Below are 18,499 nucleotides of genomic sequence, written 5' to 3'. Positions count from 1 at the left end.
GGACGGAGGCGTGGGCAGATGGGCGGGGGAGTGAAGGGGTGAATGGGTGGGGGAGGGATGCACAGATGGAGGAGGAGGGTTGCAGGGAGGGATGGGCGGATGGAGGGAGGGACTCTGGGCAGCTCACTGATGGGGTCAGTGAGTCATTTTCTGTGTTTGACCCTCAGAGCAACAGCAGAGTCTAGAACGGATGGAAGGGCTTGAGGCTCCAAGGAGAGGGCCGTCAGCTAGACCAGCCACTCAGACTCAAGAAACGGGAGTCGTTATTACAATGATGAAGTGCGAATATAATATGGTGCCCTGCTAATTCACACAGCGATCATGTTAAAATATACCACAAATCAATACAGAGATCATATTCATATTGTCTTTTTTCTTGAGTCAGTGTCTCGCCTTGTCACCCAGCCTAGAGTGCAACGGTGCAATCACGGCTCACCACAGCCTTGGCCTCCTGGGCTCAGGCAATTCTTCTGCCTCAGTCTGCTGAGCAGCTGGGATTTCAGGTGTATGCCACCACGCTTGAACTAACTTTTTTTTTTGAGTTGGAGTCTCACTCTGTCGCCCAGACCGGAGGGCAGTGGCCGCTCCCGACCACCGCAGCCTCAACCTGCTGGGCGCTGGCGATCCTTCCGCCTCAGCGTTCCGAGTAGTCAGAATTACAGGCATGCGCTACCACGCCCGGCTGATTTTTTGATTTATTGTAGAGATGAGGTCTCGCTGCCCAGGCGGGTCTCTAACCCGCGGGCTCAGACAATTCACTCACCTCAGCCTCCCAAAGGCGCAGGATTACAGGCTGAGCCACCAAGCCCAGCAGGATTTATTAAGAAGACAGAAAAGTTCCCACAGTAGGAGGGGACCTGAAAGAAGGTCGCCTAGCAAAAATTTTTAACTGTTTCTTGCTATCTTTCAAAATTTAAATGTCCTTGCAGTATAATTCTGAAATTAGCTTAAAAAATAACTATTAACACTTTGCACTCAGATGTCCCCTCTCAGGGGACATAGAGATTGCTGGTGATTATACAGGACCAACTTATGCCAGTGTAAACTTCTCAAAAGCATATGTTTCCTTGAAGTTTTCCATTCAAATTGCACAAAAAAAGCAAATAAAGAGATGGAATATATATTGAAATATATGTTTAAAAAAATATCAACTGATGTTACACAGAAAGAAAATGTCCCTACACATCATCATGGAACAATAGACTGGACAATAAATTACATATTATTAATGTGGGAGAAATAAAATGATACTACATTATCTGCTCAAATTGAAAAACACAAGGTAGAAGATACCAAACAAATTACTACAGCACAACGCATATCAATGATCCTGTAATGCATGTTGGTGACTGTTTCACATGGTAAAAAAAATATAAAATACAAAATTTTTGGTCATAAATAAGTTCCTCAACATCCAAAATTCCATTATAAGCCAAATATCATTACAATCAAATAATTGGTTCCAACACTATACAATTTAACATGAAGTGATTCGTTTTTCACTATTTCATTAAGAAGTACAGTTGAGTTGCTGGTAGTTGATCCACCAGATGAGTCTGAGTGCAAAGGGTTTAAAACAAAAAGAAACAGTGGCTGGACTTGGTAGCTCATGACTAATTCCAGCAACTTTGGAAGGCTGAAGTGGGAAGATCACTTGAGCCCAGAGTTCGAGACCATTCTAGGCAACAGAGCAAGATCCTGCCATTCGCCATTACCTACCTACCTATCTACCTACATAGGCTTATTTTACTTAGAAAGCTACTCTGACTGGGCTTGGTGGCTCAGCCTGCAATCCCAACACTTTGGGAGGCTGAGGAGAGTGGACTGCCTGAGCATGCGGGTTCAAGAACCACTCAGGCAACTTGGTGAGACCTCGTCTCTACAATAAATAAAAATTTAGCCAGGTGTGGTAGTACACACCTGTAGTTCCAACTACTTCGAAGGCTGAGGCAGAAGGATCATTGGAGCCCAGCAGTTTGCTGTGGTGGCTGGGAGCATGCCACTGCACTCCAGTCTGAGCGACAGAGTGAGACTCCAATTCAAAAAAAAAAAAAAAAAGAAAGAAAAGAAAGCTATTCTGTAGTAGAATAATGTTCTAAAATTGATAAAGGCAAGAACAATAAAATGAACTTAAGAATGAGACTGACACAAGACTTGCCATGAAACTTCCTGGCACACTTGTTGGAAATACAATAACATAAAATATAGAATAATAATTATGAACCGAGAACCCAAAGGCAATATTATCATCCTGATTCTGATACTTATCGTTTAATTGTTGCTTACTTCATCAATAAAACAAAGGAAGTAGATAAAGTAAAAGATTCTTCTTTTGTTCTAAACAAATTCTTCTTAGTCTTTTCTTACTCTGCTAATTTTCTTTCTTTAGCATATGCTTTTACCAACGGATAGTGCTGTTTCTTTTCAGAAAAATACATAAATAAAAATATTGAAAATCTCTGTCTTTAGAGTCTTACCTCAAATTCTGAGGTGCTTCCCCAAACAAACTACAAATTTCTCTAATTTGTTTCAGTGCAGGAATAACCCATTTGTCATTTGTGCGAAGTTCTTCTATAAAGCGATCTATCCATTGGATCTTTTGGGTGTCACGGTCCTTAAACAAATTTTAATGTTTTATATAGATCAATACTGAAGTATTCCACTTTAACTTTATTGAGAAGTATAAAAGCTTTTACAATTAGCATTACAAACATTAAGCTGTAATTGTGAAAAGTTTAAATTTAAATCTTTTTAAAAAAGGTTTAAGCACATTGTTATTTCATATTTACTACCAAAATGCCAAAAAGCAGAGTACTGTTATAAAAGGTCAGTATTACATGGACTCAAATACATACACACAAAAGTAAAGATCCTGAGTATTTAGTACATTGACAGAAAGTTTGGTTTTAAGTTTGCTAAATGGTAGATATAGATTTTCATCCAATGTTTTAAGAGACTCTATCATATCATAAAATCTAAAATTAACATAAAATGCCCTGATTATTATCCTAAATGAGTGTGTTTTTTGGCACAGTGAAGAACACTGAAAATTTGTAGAAAATAGTGGTAAGGCAACGAAGTAAGTTTAAAACAATCGAGAGAGAGAGAAACCCTAATGTTTGGGGTTATTTTGTAATACATAGATATTCCTTTGCTGTTAACAAAATTAGGGTCATACTTTAATGATATATATTAACATTTTCTACGTCAGTAAAATCTGTTCTTCCACATCAACAACCATTTTTGATGGCTATCTAATAAAACATTCGATAAACTACTAGTAATTATTCAGGAGGCTTCCAAGTGTTCATGTCTACAAATACCACTGGATGTCATACTTCTTCACGTTCTCTTACAACCATTTCTAGAAAGAAATATCTATAAGTAGAAGTGCTGAGTTTTAATAGTATGTATATTTTTAAGGCCATGAAAACAGCTGTACATGATTAGATGTATCATGGTTTTTAAAAGAATTTTTTTTTGTCCAGGAGGGGAAAAGGTGAGAGAGGAATGGCTTAAAAATTTGTTTTCCAAGCAACAAATGAAAGTTGAAAAAGGTCACACTCTATTAAATTCAGTGAAATCCCATAACTGTGAATTAATGTGTAAAACACTGTGCCAGGCACTGATACTAACAGCTAATTAAAAGAGAAGCTACTAGTTAAACACTTGATAGCAAATGTACGGCTTTGATTCCAAATAAGGACTCTCGATTTAATGAAATAATTTAAACTTGAGGCACTATTACTATTTAATATGCAGAGTTCTTAATGAACTGCCTCAAGCAAGCATAGTCCCAAACTGAGTAGTATCTACGTTAGTTATACTTACTTGAGCTTCTTTTCTTAGCTATTACCTAAATACCAGTTCAACAGTGTAGTAAATAGTTTTATGAGCAAGTGGGAAGTCACTCAGCAGCATTCATTTTACCATGTGTTAAAAGATACACATGCTATACGTTAGAATGCAGGGCGGCTGTTGTGTGATTCGCTCATTGTGAAGGCACTAAATATTAGCTTCCCTGTGAGTAAAAACAACCTAAATTCTCTCACTTCTAACATCCCTAAACCAGCTTTAGTATTTTAAGACCTATTTGAAACTTGTATTTCAGAACCACACATGACAATAATACTACTATATAACCCATTTTGTTTATATGTTCTTTCTCCAAAGGAGACGAAAATTCTTTTCAGATGACTCACAAAACCTTGATGTGGCGATCTAAGGAAGGCAGACTTCCATGAGCAAAGTACGCCAATTTTTAAAGATCATTTGAAAAATAATGTCAGGATAAGCTGAAACTCTTGTATTTTTAACTATAAAGGAGAAGGTCACAAAAAGTGAGTAAAGCAGTAAACCCTTACCTGGGAGCAACTATAATCTAGTATCTTTATGTGGGCACTGAGAGCCAGGTCCATGATATCTACAGGCACGTCATCACTGTGGGCCAGATTCCACAGAAGGTTCAACACTTTGTGTGCCATCACACCATCTTTATCATCTTCTGCAAGACGACGTATCAGTTCAAGTAGCTTTTCACGTTGTTTTTTACTTGCATTTGTCCAACTGGCCTAGAAAAAAATTAAGTGACACAAAAATAACATATTTGGTCATCACTCTTTAAGTGTCACTGGGTTAACTATAGTCATCAGAAAAAAACATGCTGAGCATGTGACATCTGAAATAAATCTCACAGGGTAGGGATAAATTTAAGGAAAAAAGAAAAACCTTTATTTACGGTTAAATAAACACCTTAGACTAGAGTTTTTCAACCTCAGTATTACCGACATTTAGGACTGGAAATTTCTTTGTTATTGGACTGTCCTATGCATTTTAGGGTATTTAGCAGCATCCCTGGCCTCTACCCAGGAAAAGGCAATAGCAACTCCTCTATCCAGTTGTGACCATCAAAAATGTCTCCAGATTGTCAACTATCTCTGGGGGGCAGAATTGCCCCCGTTGAGAACCTTAGATTTAGTCTCTGACTTTAAAATTATATTAAAAGACAGCAAAGACAACTTGATATATAAAGATTTTCATAATAAATGAAAAAAGCTTATTATACAGCAATGTGCATTACACATTTGAAAGCAAAAAACACGCTGTGACAAAGTTATTAACCAAGAAAAATAAAAATAAACTCTAAATACAAATGATACAACGTTAACTTCAATTTAGAAGAGAATACTCACTTAAAAACTCTAAAATCAAATTTTAAAATACCAAATGTCGAAAGGGATATTTTAAAACAAAACAGTTATGACAACTTGAGGAAAAGAGAGGTACTGGTGGCAGTTACTGGGTAGAGGCCAGGAATGCCGAACAATAAGGGAAAAGTATTATGCATAAAGTTGCTGCTATGGTTTAAAAATCCCTCCAAAACTAATGTTGAAATTTAATTGCCATTTTGACAGTATTTAGAGGTGGGACCCCTTTCGGAGGTGATTAGGTCAACAAGGGTTTTGCCCTAATGAATGGAATAATGTCATTATTGTGGCTGTGGGCTCCTCGTACAAGGATAAGTTCAGCCCACTTGTCTCATGTGTGTGCTTCCTCGCCATGTGTATCCTTTGGCCACAGGATGAGCCCTGCCAGATGCCAGTGCCATGCTCTTGGACTTCTCAGCTTCCAGATATACTTCTGTTCTTTAAGAACTGTCTGATCTCTGGTATTGTTACATCAGCAGAAAATGAACTAAAACACTTGCTGCTTATCAGTGTTTGCTGAAAAATAAACGGAAATGAACGTAATGTCAAACTATAGAAGATTGAAGAAGTTAGAGAATCCTTTTGATAGAATTATTACAGACATTTAAACTGATAAATACGGGATCCCTTTTAAGACAATTTGAATGCATATTTCTAATTCCTCCTAGCCCATGCAAAATACAAGGAAGTGGAAACTGCTAAGAATATAAGAAAAGACTTAGATATTAGACATTACAATTAAGAATATCTGGCTAACATTATAAAAGGAGAGACAACCAGGTATTCCTCCTCAAGCAACAGCATGTCATCATTTACAAGGTATTGCAGTGAAAGAAAAAAAATAAATCAAGCTTCTGCATCAAACTACCGATATACACCAAAGCAACAAACAATCCAGTTTCTTCAACAAATTGCAAGAGAAGAAAACGAAAAAGAGGGAAACTAGTTTAAAAGAGACATAAAAGACATACGCAACCAATTACAATGTATGCACCGCAACAGGATCCTGATTTAAATACACTTCTCAAATGAAGTATGATCTGAGACATCAGGAAGTTTTAACACTATTTGATGGTATCAAGGAATTACTAATTTTTAGGTAAATGACGGTATTATAAATTTTTTCGCATACTTGTCTTTAAGAGATACAGACTAAAAAATAATTTACATATGAAAAGGAAAAGAAGCCGGGCTTGGTGGCTCAGTCTGTAATCCCGCGCCTTTGGGAGCCTGAGGTGAGTGGATTGCCTGAGACCCCGGGTTCGAGATCCGCCTGGGCAGCGAGACCTCACCTCTACAATAAATCAAAAAATCAGCCGGGCATGGTAGTGCACGCCTGTAATTCCGGCTACTCGGAAGGCTGAGGCGGAAGGATTGCCGGAGCCCAGCAGGTCGAGGCTGCGGTGGCCGGGAGCGGCCACTGCACTCCAGTCTGGCGACAGAGTGGAAAAAAAAAAAAAGAAAAGGAAAAGAACATCTGTTCAACCAAAGCAACCATAAGGTGCGTGATTAACCACAAACTGGGATAAAGTTTTTTAACTATAGAAATGATAAGGATTAGCATTCAGAATATGTCAAGAATACCTAAAAAACAATAACATGGGAAAAATAAGTAAGACTTGAATAGACATTCACACACACAAAAAGCAAATAGCTCAAAAATATATGAAAAGATACTCAATTTCATTATTAAGGATATAAAAACTAATACTACAAACGAGGAAACATTTCACACACCAAGCAGACTGTCAAAAATTCATAATACTGACAAAAACAAATGCTGGCAAGAATAGGAAAGTCTTAATGATACTAAATTGATATAACTACTTAAGAAAACAAAGACTTATTCTTATTCTTATTCTCTCTCTTTTTTTTTTAAAGTCAGAGTCTCACTTTGTCGCCCAGGTTGGAGTGCAGTGGCACACTCATGGCCACCGCAGCCCTGACCTGTCAGGCGATCCTCCCACTGCAGCCTTCCAAGGAGCTGGAACTACAGGTGTGTGCCACTATGTCCAGCTAATTTTTTGGTTTACTGTAGAGACGAGGTATTGCCATGTTGCCCAGGCTGGTCTCGAATCCATGGGGGAATCAGGCAATCCTCTCGTCTCAGCCTCCCAAAGTGCTGGGATTACAGGCGTGAGCCACAACGTCCAGCTAGAAAACAAAGATTTAATACCAACACTTTGGGGGGCTGAGGTGGGAGAACTGCTTTGAGCTCAGAAGTTCTTAAAAAAAGAAAGAAAACAAAGATTTACTTAGAACTCAAACATTTAAAAACTAGAATCTGAGTATATAAAGCAAAGTCTAATAAACAAATTTGGAACCATTTGGTTGCAATCTATAAAGAACTACAAAGATTTAGACGTCATGCTTCCTTCTAAAATCATTGAATTGTCTAGTGTCTAGAATTTGGCGATCTCACCTTCTAAAATCAAATCACGTTTAGTAAAAGCTTTCGAGACACACTCCGTAAGAACTGCTAGATTCATCAACACCTCAAAAAAAGGTGCTTGTTACCAAATGACAAGTGCTCAGTAAACAAAATATAAAAGCCAAAGGGGGGAAAGACACGAAGAAATTATATATAAACCATCCTAAAAAGAGGAGAATCCAGAGAATGTAGTAACAATTTCCATCTCCTATCATGGTCATCACTGGTCACATATCACCATTTCAAAAGTCATCACAAGATTAAAAATATATTGCAATTAACCATGATAACCAATTCTATTATATTTCAGCTTCCTTTGATGTATTTCAATGGATTAAAAAATGTTTAAAAATTTTTCCTTTTACATATATAAAAAAATCATTAAAAATGCACAAAAGATTCACTCAATACTTTGTTCCTTTCTAAATACATTTTTCCACAAGGGGGCAATTCTTACATAAAGCATAAAGCTTTTTCCATAAAGCACTATTTTAATGTACATAAGACTCATCTGAGAAACCTGCTTAAAAGACAGACTCACAGGTATCATAGCTAGCAATTATTAGTTCACATGTCTGAGGTGGTCACCAGTAAATGCTACTATTTTTGTTCTTCTACTGTACCTAGAAAGATACAAACCTATACCATTATTACAGTATACAATTACCCAGGTCAAAAACAACACATTATAAGCAGTGCCCCAGAAGCCAGCTGGGTCTATTTCTGATGTTTGTGTTCATGTAATCAAGGTATAGGAATCCTTGTGTGATTTTGTTCCTTTCTTCAACTTTCTGTTTATCAGACACGTTCATATGGTTAAGTTACTCTAATTTGCTCACTCTTGTGGCCATGAAGCACTCCATCATATGAACATTTCACAATTATCCATTCTACTCATTATGTATTCTACACAGCAGTTTTTTGCTATTATAAATAATTTGGTTATAAGTGTTGTTGAACATGTATGCTGGTGCACATAAGCATGAGTTTCTCAGGTATATATTCAGAAGCCACACTGCTAAGTCATGAGAACGTTATACTTTACCAGAAATACCAAGCTATTTTCCAAAGTGGTTATAGCAATTTATGTTCCCATCAGTCAGTGTAATTGTTATCTTTAAAAAAGAAACCTTGGTGATCTCATATCTAATGCCAAGTAATAAAACGACTCTCTGTGAACACTGCCATAAGGTTTTATGTTCTTAATCCACAAATGCACTGACTGCTTGGCATATAAAATCCAACCCTACCAAATGTACAAAGATGTTACTCAGGAGGCTGAGGCAGAAGGATCGCCTAAGCTTTGGAAGTTGAGGCCTTGGTGATTATACAACTTGGCCTTAAAAAGTGCATGATCACAACAACGCATATATAACTGTACGGGCTCTTGGGCTACTTTATGAAATACATTTCCATTAAGTCCCATTTTGCTGTGCATATGACCCCAGAATACCTGGATATTGGTATACTCTTGTTGTCACCTTTGCAATTATCCTTCTCTATAGTCCTACAATTTGCTTGAACCAAAATACAAAAATTTCCAGGGGTAAGAAATCCAAAGTGATAACCCCTGAGTTTTGAAAAATAGTAAGATTCCTTATTTATGGGGACCATTACAAAAAAATGAACATCAAGTTCTCACTGAAAAAGAAAACAATGGCTAATTCCTTCATACCAGAGACTGTGTAATGAGATTTCTATTTACATATTTACTTGCTAAGAGCAACTCAGTGATCAAATGAATCAATTCTATTAAAAATACAACAGAGCCAGAGAGCAGCTCACATCTGTAATCCAAGCACTTTGGGAGGCTGACGTGGGAGGACTGCTTGATCCCAGGAGTTCAAGACCAGCCTAGGCAACATAGCAAGACCTCGTCTCTACAGGAAGGAAAAAAAAAAAAATAGCCAGGCCTGATGGCACGTGCCTATAACCCGTTACTCAGGAAGCTGAGGCGGAAGGATCATCTGAGCCTTGGAGTTTGAGGCTGTGGTTTAAGTCATGATTGTGCCACTGCACTTCAGCCTAGGTGACAGAGAGAGACCACGATTCAAAAAATAATAAACTAAAATGGTAGAACTTAAAAATAATAAAACAAAATGGTAATACTTTGCTATGTTAACAATTACCTTAAAGCAATCAAAAAGATGATCAAGTGTTCAGGAGAAAAATCCCATGCCAATTTTGCCAGTAGATCATGTACATTCTTCACAATGGCTTCATGTTTCCCTGCCTATTGAAAAACAAATAAAAACGAAATCATAACACGCTAGAGTTTGAATAGCAGGTAAGTAATATATATTAAGGGCAGACAAACATTAATAAAGTATTATCATCTCTTCCATTTAATTACATAACATAAAAAAGTTCTTAAACTTTTAAAAATAATAAAATGTTCTAGAACTGCCCTCTAAAATCTGGCAAGTCAATTTCTTGATATACATGGCTGATTTGTACTTTTAAAATTCACATGAACTTTTGTCACAGTTTGAGTTTAACATACCAATTTTAACACTGTAAATAGGAGAAAAAGAAGGTATATTAATGGTATTGTTTCAAAACTGGAACTATAATACTCAATGGGAAAACTAACTTTTTGTGGTTTATATACACTATAAAAACAAAGTTTTATAATCTAGAACTCAACAATGCTTCCCAAGTAATCCATGAGTAGAAAACTGTCATGATAGAATGAATTACAGTTTCTAGCTCTGAAACCAAAAACATTACCAATCCTTCTGAAAAGTTGCAAATCCACTGGAATAATTATTACAGGTCTTTATAAATAATTGAGTGATTAAACTCTCTTGACATTGGAGGTTTCTTCTATTAAGTCTCTGAAGAAACCAATTATAGATGTCTTACATTCTTTCTATAAATTTATTATTTTACTGTTTGCCTCTTTAAAACCATCTACAAATTGCCAACTATTACAAAACACAGTACATGGCATATTATTTTTTATTTAAAAAATATTCCTGGCTACTTAAAAGACTCCCAGCAGGATTTCTGTAAATATAACTCGAATTTAAATACAATGAATGGCAAACAATACCAGCCTGCATTTCATTTCATGACAACTACTGTATTTTTTCAGTGCCTTTCTTTTAAAAACTAAATAACTTAAATTCCTTACCTGTGCTGCCCAGATATTATCAAGATCTTGTAAGGTCAGAGCCTTTTCTTTGATGACAAAACGAAGAATCTTCTCTAGTTTTTCTACATACTGTGGTTGATGAAGACTATCTCGCAAGACTATGGATAAGATATTGTTCTGTTGTATCCATTCCTAAATGTAATTCAAAAATTTGTTTCTAAGCAGAAATTGAAACACAGCTTTTTAAAAAAAATATTGCTCACACTATTAAACAATGTAAGGCATTAAAAAACAAAATATAATACACCAATATGCTCACTGTTTCAATGGAAAACTATGAAAAGAAAATCACTAATTTCCTAACACTGAATTTGCCACACAAAAAAAATGATCCCATAAATTAAAAATACACTCCAACACTCCAAAAAATATTCACATGCACAACAATCACCATGATTTACGTGGGTGGGTAAAGGACCAATTTTAGGATCTTCGGATTCCTTATATAAGTTTTGCCACAGAATCATGTTTTGACCTTAGGAAAAAGGTACTCTATACTTTTTACTTTTATTTATTAACTGGTTACGACATGCTAGACACTATTATTGCTTATCCACTAGCTCTTTAATCTTCTAAACACTCCTAGTAAAGGATACATTATCCTATTACAGAAAAGTAAACAGGCTCACAGATGCTGAAACTGAAATCCGAATCAAATCTGCATGCTTCCACAGTGTTTCTAAGACACTATGCTAGGTTGCTTGACTAGTATTAATTTAATACCTACATCAACAAAAGTGCTAACTCATGATTCAAATAGGTAGCAATTCACACTATATGATTTTATAATCATCAGATTATTGATAAAGAATAGGCTCAAAAGAGTAACAGAAGTATACTTCTCAGCTGATAAAGACTCCGTTTTTTAATTCTAATATATATATCTTTTTCAAGAGACAGGGTCTCGTTCTGTCACCCAGGCGAGAGGGCAGTGGCAAAATCATAATTCACTGTAGTCTCTAACTCCTGGACTCAAGTGATCCTCCTGCCTCAGCCTCCCAAAGCACTGGGGTTACAGGCAGGAGCCATGGAATCCAGTCTTTTATTTCTAATCTGTTACAGATATTTCTGTAAAATACAATAAAAATGTGGCAATGTCCAATTGCAACAAAAGTTTCTATACACATAATACCATTTTCTGTACTATCCACTTCCTTTATTAGGTACCAGATACTACCCAATCCATTCCCTAGATCACATATAACTATTCCATTTCAATCAACTACCTGCCCTCCCAATTAGCTAATAATTACTTCAGAATACCACATTCAACAGTAAGTTTATAAAAGATGTGCTAAGTTACCCATATCACTACTGAATAATAAACTATGTTACGACAAAAGTTCTCAGGATTAACAGAGTTATGAATCAACCGAAACACCTCCCAATTTCAAGGTTTACTTTAAAATGTTAATATTATTAATTTTGACTAGAACTATTCTAATTTTTGTTCTCAGTAGATTCTTATTCATAAAAAGAAGAATCGAAAGACTTACTGCCATTCGTTCAGCTGTGAGCCACTCTTCCTCCTCAGGATTACCATGCCGATGGGTATAGTATGATACGCTAGATATCACCTTATTAACTTCATTCAGCGCATTCATCTTTCCATTGAAAGAAGAAATTTGCAATAATCTGTAATAGAGAAATTCAGTGGTAAGTATGATTCTAAAAAGTCACATATATAATTATTTCAAAAGGTAAGTATCTTACCTAAGTATCATTTTTAACCTAAATATTTCTAAGTTTTTTACAGTTTCTTCTTGTCCTGGAACCCTTGAAGCTAAATTCTTCAAAGATTTAATAATCATTGAAAGAGCATCATTTTTGGCTTCATTCTTTGCTTCTTTTTTCAGTTCTTCATCAGTTAAGTTTTCTAAAAACTGAGGAACCATTTCTATTATTGGAAGAAAGTACTTTTTCACTGTATGAAGAGTAAGAAACTCATAGCATTGTCCAAATGGTCTGAAATAAGAAACACATAAAACTCCTGTAATACTCGGTTTTCTTAAAATCAATTCAAGACTAAACTCTCATACTATTTATATTAGCTGCAAAACAGCAACTTCTATAGTACACTGAACATTGATTTAAAAACTTAACTTACTTAATAAGGGCTGCAATTATTTGAACGTTTAATGCTGATCCATTAATAAAACGGTCATGCAAAATCTGGAACCCATTTAAAGTGCCAAATTTGTTGAGAAGATCCACTAGCCAACCCTGCAATACAATTAAATAAAAAAAGTTAACTCCCTACTTTTAGGAGGAAAAAAGTACTAACCTTTATTGAAACATACTAGAAACAGTAAATTCAATAAAACAAATTATGTCTAATCATCTTTAAAAATGCCACAAAATATTGCATTTTGTTCACAGCAAAGATAGAAGCAGTATACATAGCTAATACAGATTAGATTGCTGGGGCACAGTTGCATAGCAAGTGAACAGGAATTATAAGTCATGCTTCCATTTCAGCTATTCTACCATATAAGAATGAGTATCTTCTAATTATATTAAAATACTTTGTATTAAACAATATTGAGGTAAAATGACTTCAAAAAATATTTTTAAAAAGCTACTTTGTAACATAATAAAATGGATTTTGAATCCATTTCTTGTTGTAGCTGTAAATAATAATCTTAAAGTCTGAGAGTGAATTAAAAACTAACCCCTGGTATTAATATCTGCTGTTCCTAACTAGAATATGCTGGTTGGTATCTTTGCTGACTTAAATGAATGCACCTACTTCTCCTCCTCTTAGAAGTAGCACCATTTAAAAGCATGGATTGTCTTTCAATCTCTTCTTTAAGAAACAGCAGACACTCAAAGTAAAATGCAGCTGGGATAGGCAACAGCTGTGTAGCTAAAAGCATGTCTATAAGCAAAAAAAAAAAAAATAAAAGGCTGCATGACTATAAGAATCTAATGCATCTGGAAGTTAAGGCACCTAAGGCAACCTTTTATACCTTGGCCTTCTTCTAAAAGACCACATTTTAGAAGCCACTGAGAGGAAAAAGGCAATTTCTCTACTAAGTCTTAAAGAAAAATAATTTCTACAACTATTTTAAAAATATCCAGGAAAAAGAGAAGATGCTTAATAAATGGTTCTATTTTTAATGCTTGTTTAAAAAGAAAATACGGTCGCTAATGGTAGTTATGATATGGTTTTATGAGAATCTAAGTCAACTAAATTCTCTAAAGTCTACTAGCATAGGTCAATATAAGGTAGTCATTACAGTGTTTTCTTATCTTTTTACTTTTTTTAAAGACTAACTGAAAACCATTAAAACTCTGAGTACTTAAAATTCACCAGATTCCTTTCTGCATTCAGCAATTGTAAGTATATGCACATTATGTAATATATTTTTATTTCTTCAGTAAATGGAATGAAGACTAGTAGACTGATAAACACAATAGTTCTACATTATATATAAAATAGCATGTGCACACCAAGTAGAGAACCAGTCTAAAGCGAATCTTTCCCTATTTCTTCAGCTACAATATATGTTTAAGCAACTTAGGAATACTCAGAGTGCTTCAAAGCAAGGTACAGTTAATAAGCTAGCTTTAGCAGCTGTGAACAAAAACCTTCCTTATCTGGCTGTAAGTTGTCAAGACTGGCAGAGAAACACCTAGCTAGAAAAATTTAAAATGATCACACAGCCAAGAACTTGTCAGATTCTTCAAATGTAGCTTTACCTGTACTATTGCGTAAGATCCTTTTTCTTAAAGATAAAACAGTTGAATATCACCTGAGACCTTCTGTCTCAATCAGTGAAGTTTTTCTTGTATTTTTAATGTTTGAATAAATAATCTCAAACATTTTCAGACTAGGTAAGAGATGGGTAACACTTATAGATAGTCCTTGACAGCTTTAGTTTTGTCATGGGTCGAAGTTGGGGCAACAGAAGTTCCGTGTATTCTAGGGGGCAGGGAATGTAGAGAGAAGTAGAAGTGGAAGGGAAAACCTAGTAAAAACTCTAGAGGATGATTTAAGAATTAAAACTCAAAATATTCCTAGTAAAACAAACTTTTAAGCTGTGTAACTTGAAATTTCTCAATGGCTAACAGAAGTCACTACAAAATTAGTTACGTATACAGTAATCTATAGAAAGTTTACCCTCATCAGCCAAGTTTGATGATGTGAATTTTGCCACTACCACCTTTGGAGAATAAGAAAAAACATATGGACTTTCACATTTCCCCTAGGTTCTTCATTATATCATGGTGTCTGCATCCAACTAGGGATATGGTTGTAAATTCTGCCAAATATATCATCGTTTATTCAATTTTTTAAAAGTTTATACAATACTTTAGCAATATGATCAAACAAAATATCTACAATTTCAGTAAGAAGTAAATGAGTAGGTAACATCACAATTTGCTTCTCCTGCATTAACCACAATTTTGGCTATATAAAAAAAAATTGTACTCTTAAATGCTATTAAAGATATAAACATATCTTCAACCAAAAGTCACCTGAAAATTTTGTATTTAGCCATGTTAAATCAAGTTGTTCCTAATGAATATCTTAAATTGTAGACTGCTGACCAACAGAACAAACGATAAAATAAAAATAAAAAAAGAAATACAGGTATAGATTAAAATTTTTATTTTGAGGACTGCCATTCTTTACACATTAATCTGAACTACTCAAGCAAAAATAAGCTGTCTAGTGGCAACAAAATGAACTGGAGAATATCAGAAAAATCTCAAAAAAGTTCAACATATTTTGATGATTTCAGCTTCTAATAGACTAAACCAAGTACTGTATATGACTTCAAATATTTCTCACTGGTTAGAAAAAAATTTTTTTAGAGACCCAAATATTTAAAATGTCTCTCCTAAATTCTGGTATTTAAAAACTGTACGGTTATTTTAAATATTTATTAAACGAAGCTTAGTTTAGGAAAATAGTTTTAAAACTTTAAGAGTATAATCTGTTTACACCAATACAGCAAACTTATGTTTATGTACAGAATATACATATTCAAGCAGGATTTAAAAGATTTACTATCCTGCTTTCATTTCTAATTACTGTAATTTAACTTCATGATGTATAATTAGTATTTACAGGATATACTCGATTTAAAATCTTATAATATCTAAAGATTGGACTTGGTCAAGAAAGTAAATCTACCCTATTCCAAAGGAAAACTATGGTCTGTTTCATACTAGCCCAAATTATGACTATTTCCAAAGAGACTGAGCAAAAGACAATAGGGACTAATTACACATGGACAAAAAAAACAAAAACAAAAAAAAACAGCCATAAGCACTGAACTAGAAGAACATGGCTATGAAAAGGATTCCCAGTTGTGCATGTTTTCATTTAAAGTGTCAACACCAATTTTACTGTCAGACTTTAAACATAGAAAATCTTAGCATTAGAAACAAAAGACAGAACATAGCTTTGGTACAAAATAAAGAATCTAAAACATAAATTAGCGCCAATTCCCTTTAAGAGTAATATAAAATTACTCTTCTCCTATGCTAAGAGGAGGTTCAGGTCTTTAAAGGTTCTGTATTAGAGCAAAACAATTGTGATTGATTTAGAAAATCACAAATCGACATACTTTTGGTGATCGAGGGTCTGGAGAACGAGCAAAGAGTTCATCTTCAGGCAACTGAACACTTGAGGAAACCGATTCGCATGGACGTGTACCATTGTAGATATGGAATTTGCAATGAGGATTTAAGGCCATGGCGAGAAGTTCTAGAAGTGGAAACCAGTCTTGGGACAACTTGGCCACACATAGCTCCACCAGACGATGAGTATTATTAATAATACATCTCTGTTATATAAGGGGGAAAGGTGATTTATAAGATCAAATAGAAATACCTTCTAATCGTAATTATAATTATATCCTAATAATGATCTCTCCGTTTTTCTACATTAATCTTTTGAATTATATTAATTTCACTAATACTGAGGTCTAACCAAATTTCAAAACACAAACTAGCATTTATTTACTTCATAATTTATATAGTACCTACTTTCCAAAGTCATTTGCTATGGCTGACAAAATGAAGTGAGTGTCATAAGTTCTCTATTCCTGCTCTATGTCCACAGGTAAGAAGCAAACTACCATTTTTCCCTCTTTGGAATGTGTACACTAGAGGCAGCAATTCTACAATCGAAGCACTATGTCAATCATCCAATATGGAGAAGATTTGCTATCTAAACCTCAATGCAAAAGTCTGACACCACTTTCAGAGTTTCCATTTTTAAACTTATAAAATTAAACATTGATTCAGATGATTTGGGGATTTTTATGCCATGGTCATATTTGAGCATTAGGTCACAGACCACAAAAATATTATCTGCTTTACATGTTATGACCATTTCCATAGTATAAACAAGGAACAGAGACTTACAGTAATTATGACATTTTATCAGTTAAGACACACACTTTTTCACTATTTTTTTTTTTTTTTGAATTGGGAGTCTCACTCTGTTGCCCAGACTGGAGTGCTCCTGGCCACTGCAGCCTCAACCTGCTGGGCTCTGGCAATCCTTCCGAGTAGCCAGAACTACAGGCGCATACTACCACACCTAGCTAATTTTTTATTTTATTGTAGAGACGAGGGCTCTCCAAGTTGCCCAGGTGGGTCTCAAACCTGTGGGCTCAGGCAATCCACTTGCCTTGGCCTATCAAAGTGCTGGGATTACAGGCTGAGCCACCGAGCCCAGCCTACTTTTTCACATTTTAAGATCTCTGGAATCTGAATGTATCTTATAATCAATTAATAGTATATTACTATTTTCCAAAATGGAAATTATTTATAGAGAGGATTTGTGTTTGCCTCTGCTAGTCACTTGGGGACACTATAGATCTGAAACCACTTGAAGCTCTTCACTTAAGGTTTTTGTTTTTTTTTAAGTTGGAGTCTCACTGTTGCTTAGATTGGAGTGCAATGGCTTGATCTCAGCTCACCACAGCCTCGACCCTCCTCAACTCAGGAGATCCTTCTGCCTCAGCCTTCTCACTAGGTGGAAGTACAGATGCACACCACCATGCCCAGCTTATTTTTTTGATTTTTTGTAGAGATGAGGTCTCAGTATGTTGCTTAGGCTGGTCTCAAGCTCCAGGCTCAAGCAATTCTCCTGCCTTGGTCTCCCCAAAGTGCTAGGATTAAAGGCGTGGGTCACTGCACCCAGCCCACTTAAGGATTTTTTAAAATCACAACTAATTTGAATTCAGACTACAAAAACTATTTGAATGCTGGCTTGTGGTTTTAAAATTTTCAGAATTTTTTCGCTCCTTTCACCAGGTGTCAAAATTGAGACACGCACATTTCTCTGTTGTCCCTTTCTGCATGGTAAGCTCATTATTCTACACTGGCCCTTTGCTGACCCAGATGTATGAGATACCCTATCTTGAATGTTTTTCTTCCTTAATAAGCCATAAAATAATAGTACTCCTTACAATTGATACCATCACATTTTCAATGAAATGTGGTTAACTTGCCTAAGATCACAAGATATTTGAGAAGCCAGGAAATACATGAAAATAAAGTTTTCTAACTATGAATCTCATGCTAATTCTAAATGAACAAGCTGCATTCAAAAGAGAGAATAATTTATAAAAATTATTTTTTAAAAGTTTTTCATTTTTAGATCCTTTAGTTAATGGATCAATTATACTATACACACACACTCTCTTCCACTCCTCCCCACCCATAGGCATCACTACGTAA

At 35.3% G+C, this 18,499-nt stretch overlaps 1 protein-coding gene across 1 annotated transcript in view; it reads right to left on the bottom strand.

The window, feature by feature from the left end:
• Window positions 1-18,499, bottom strand: part of LOC103257349 (probable ubiquitin carboxyl-terminal hydrolase FAF-X) — a 112,980-nt gene that overhangs the window by 41,800 nt on the left and 52,681 nt on the right. The window contains 9 exon segments of the mRNA XM_008055074.2: window positions 2,478-2,614; window positions 4,365-4,571; window positions 9,768-9,796; window positions 9,799-9,871; window positions 10,775-10,927; window positions 12,292-12,430; window positions 12,509-12,760; window positions 12,903-13,018; window positions 16,375-16,593. Coding sequence (XP_008053265.1) covers window positions 2,478-2,614; window positions 4,365-4,571; window positions 9,768-9,796; window positions 9,799-9,871; window positions 10,775-10,927; window positions 12,292-12,430; window positions 12,509-12,760; window positions 12,903-13,018; window positions 16,375-16,593 — 1,325 coding nt within the window.

The sequence above is a fragment of the Carlito syrichta genome, unplaced genomic scaffold (assembly GCF_000164805.1).
Source record: "Carlito syrichta isolate Samal-C Ts95f unplaced genomic scaffold, Tarsius_syrichta-2.0.1 Scaffold301649, whole genome shotgun sequence".
Taxonomy (NCBI): domain Eukaryota; kingdom Metazoa; phylum Chordata; class Mammalia; order Primates; family Tarsiidae; genus Carlito; species Carlito syrichta.
The sequence above is the reverse complement of the archived record's forward strand: the minus strand, read 5'-3'. Positions and strand labels throughout refer to the sequence as shown.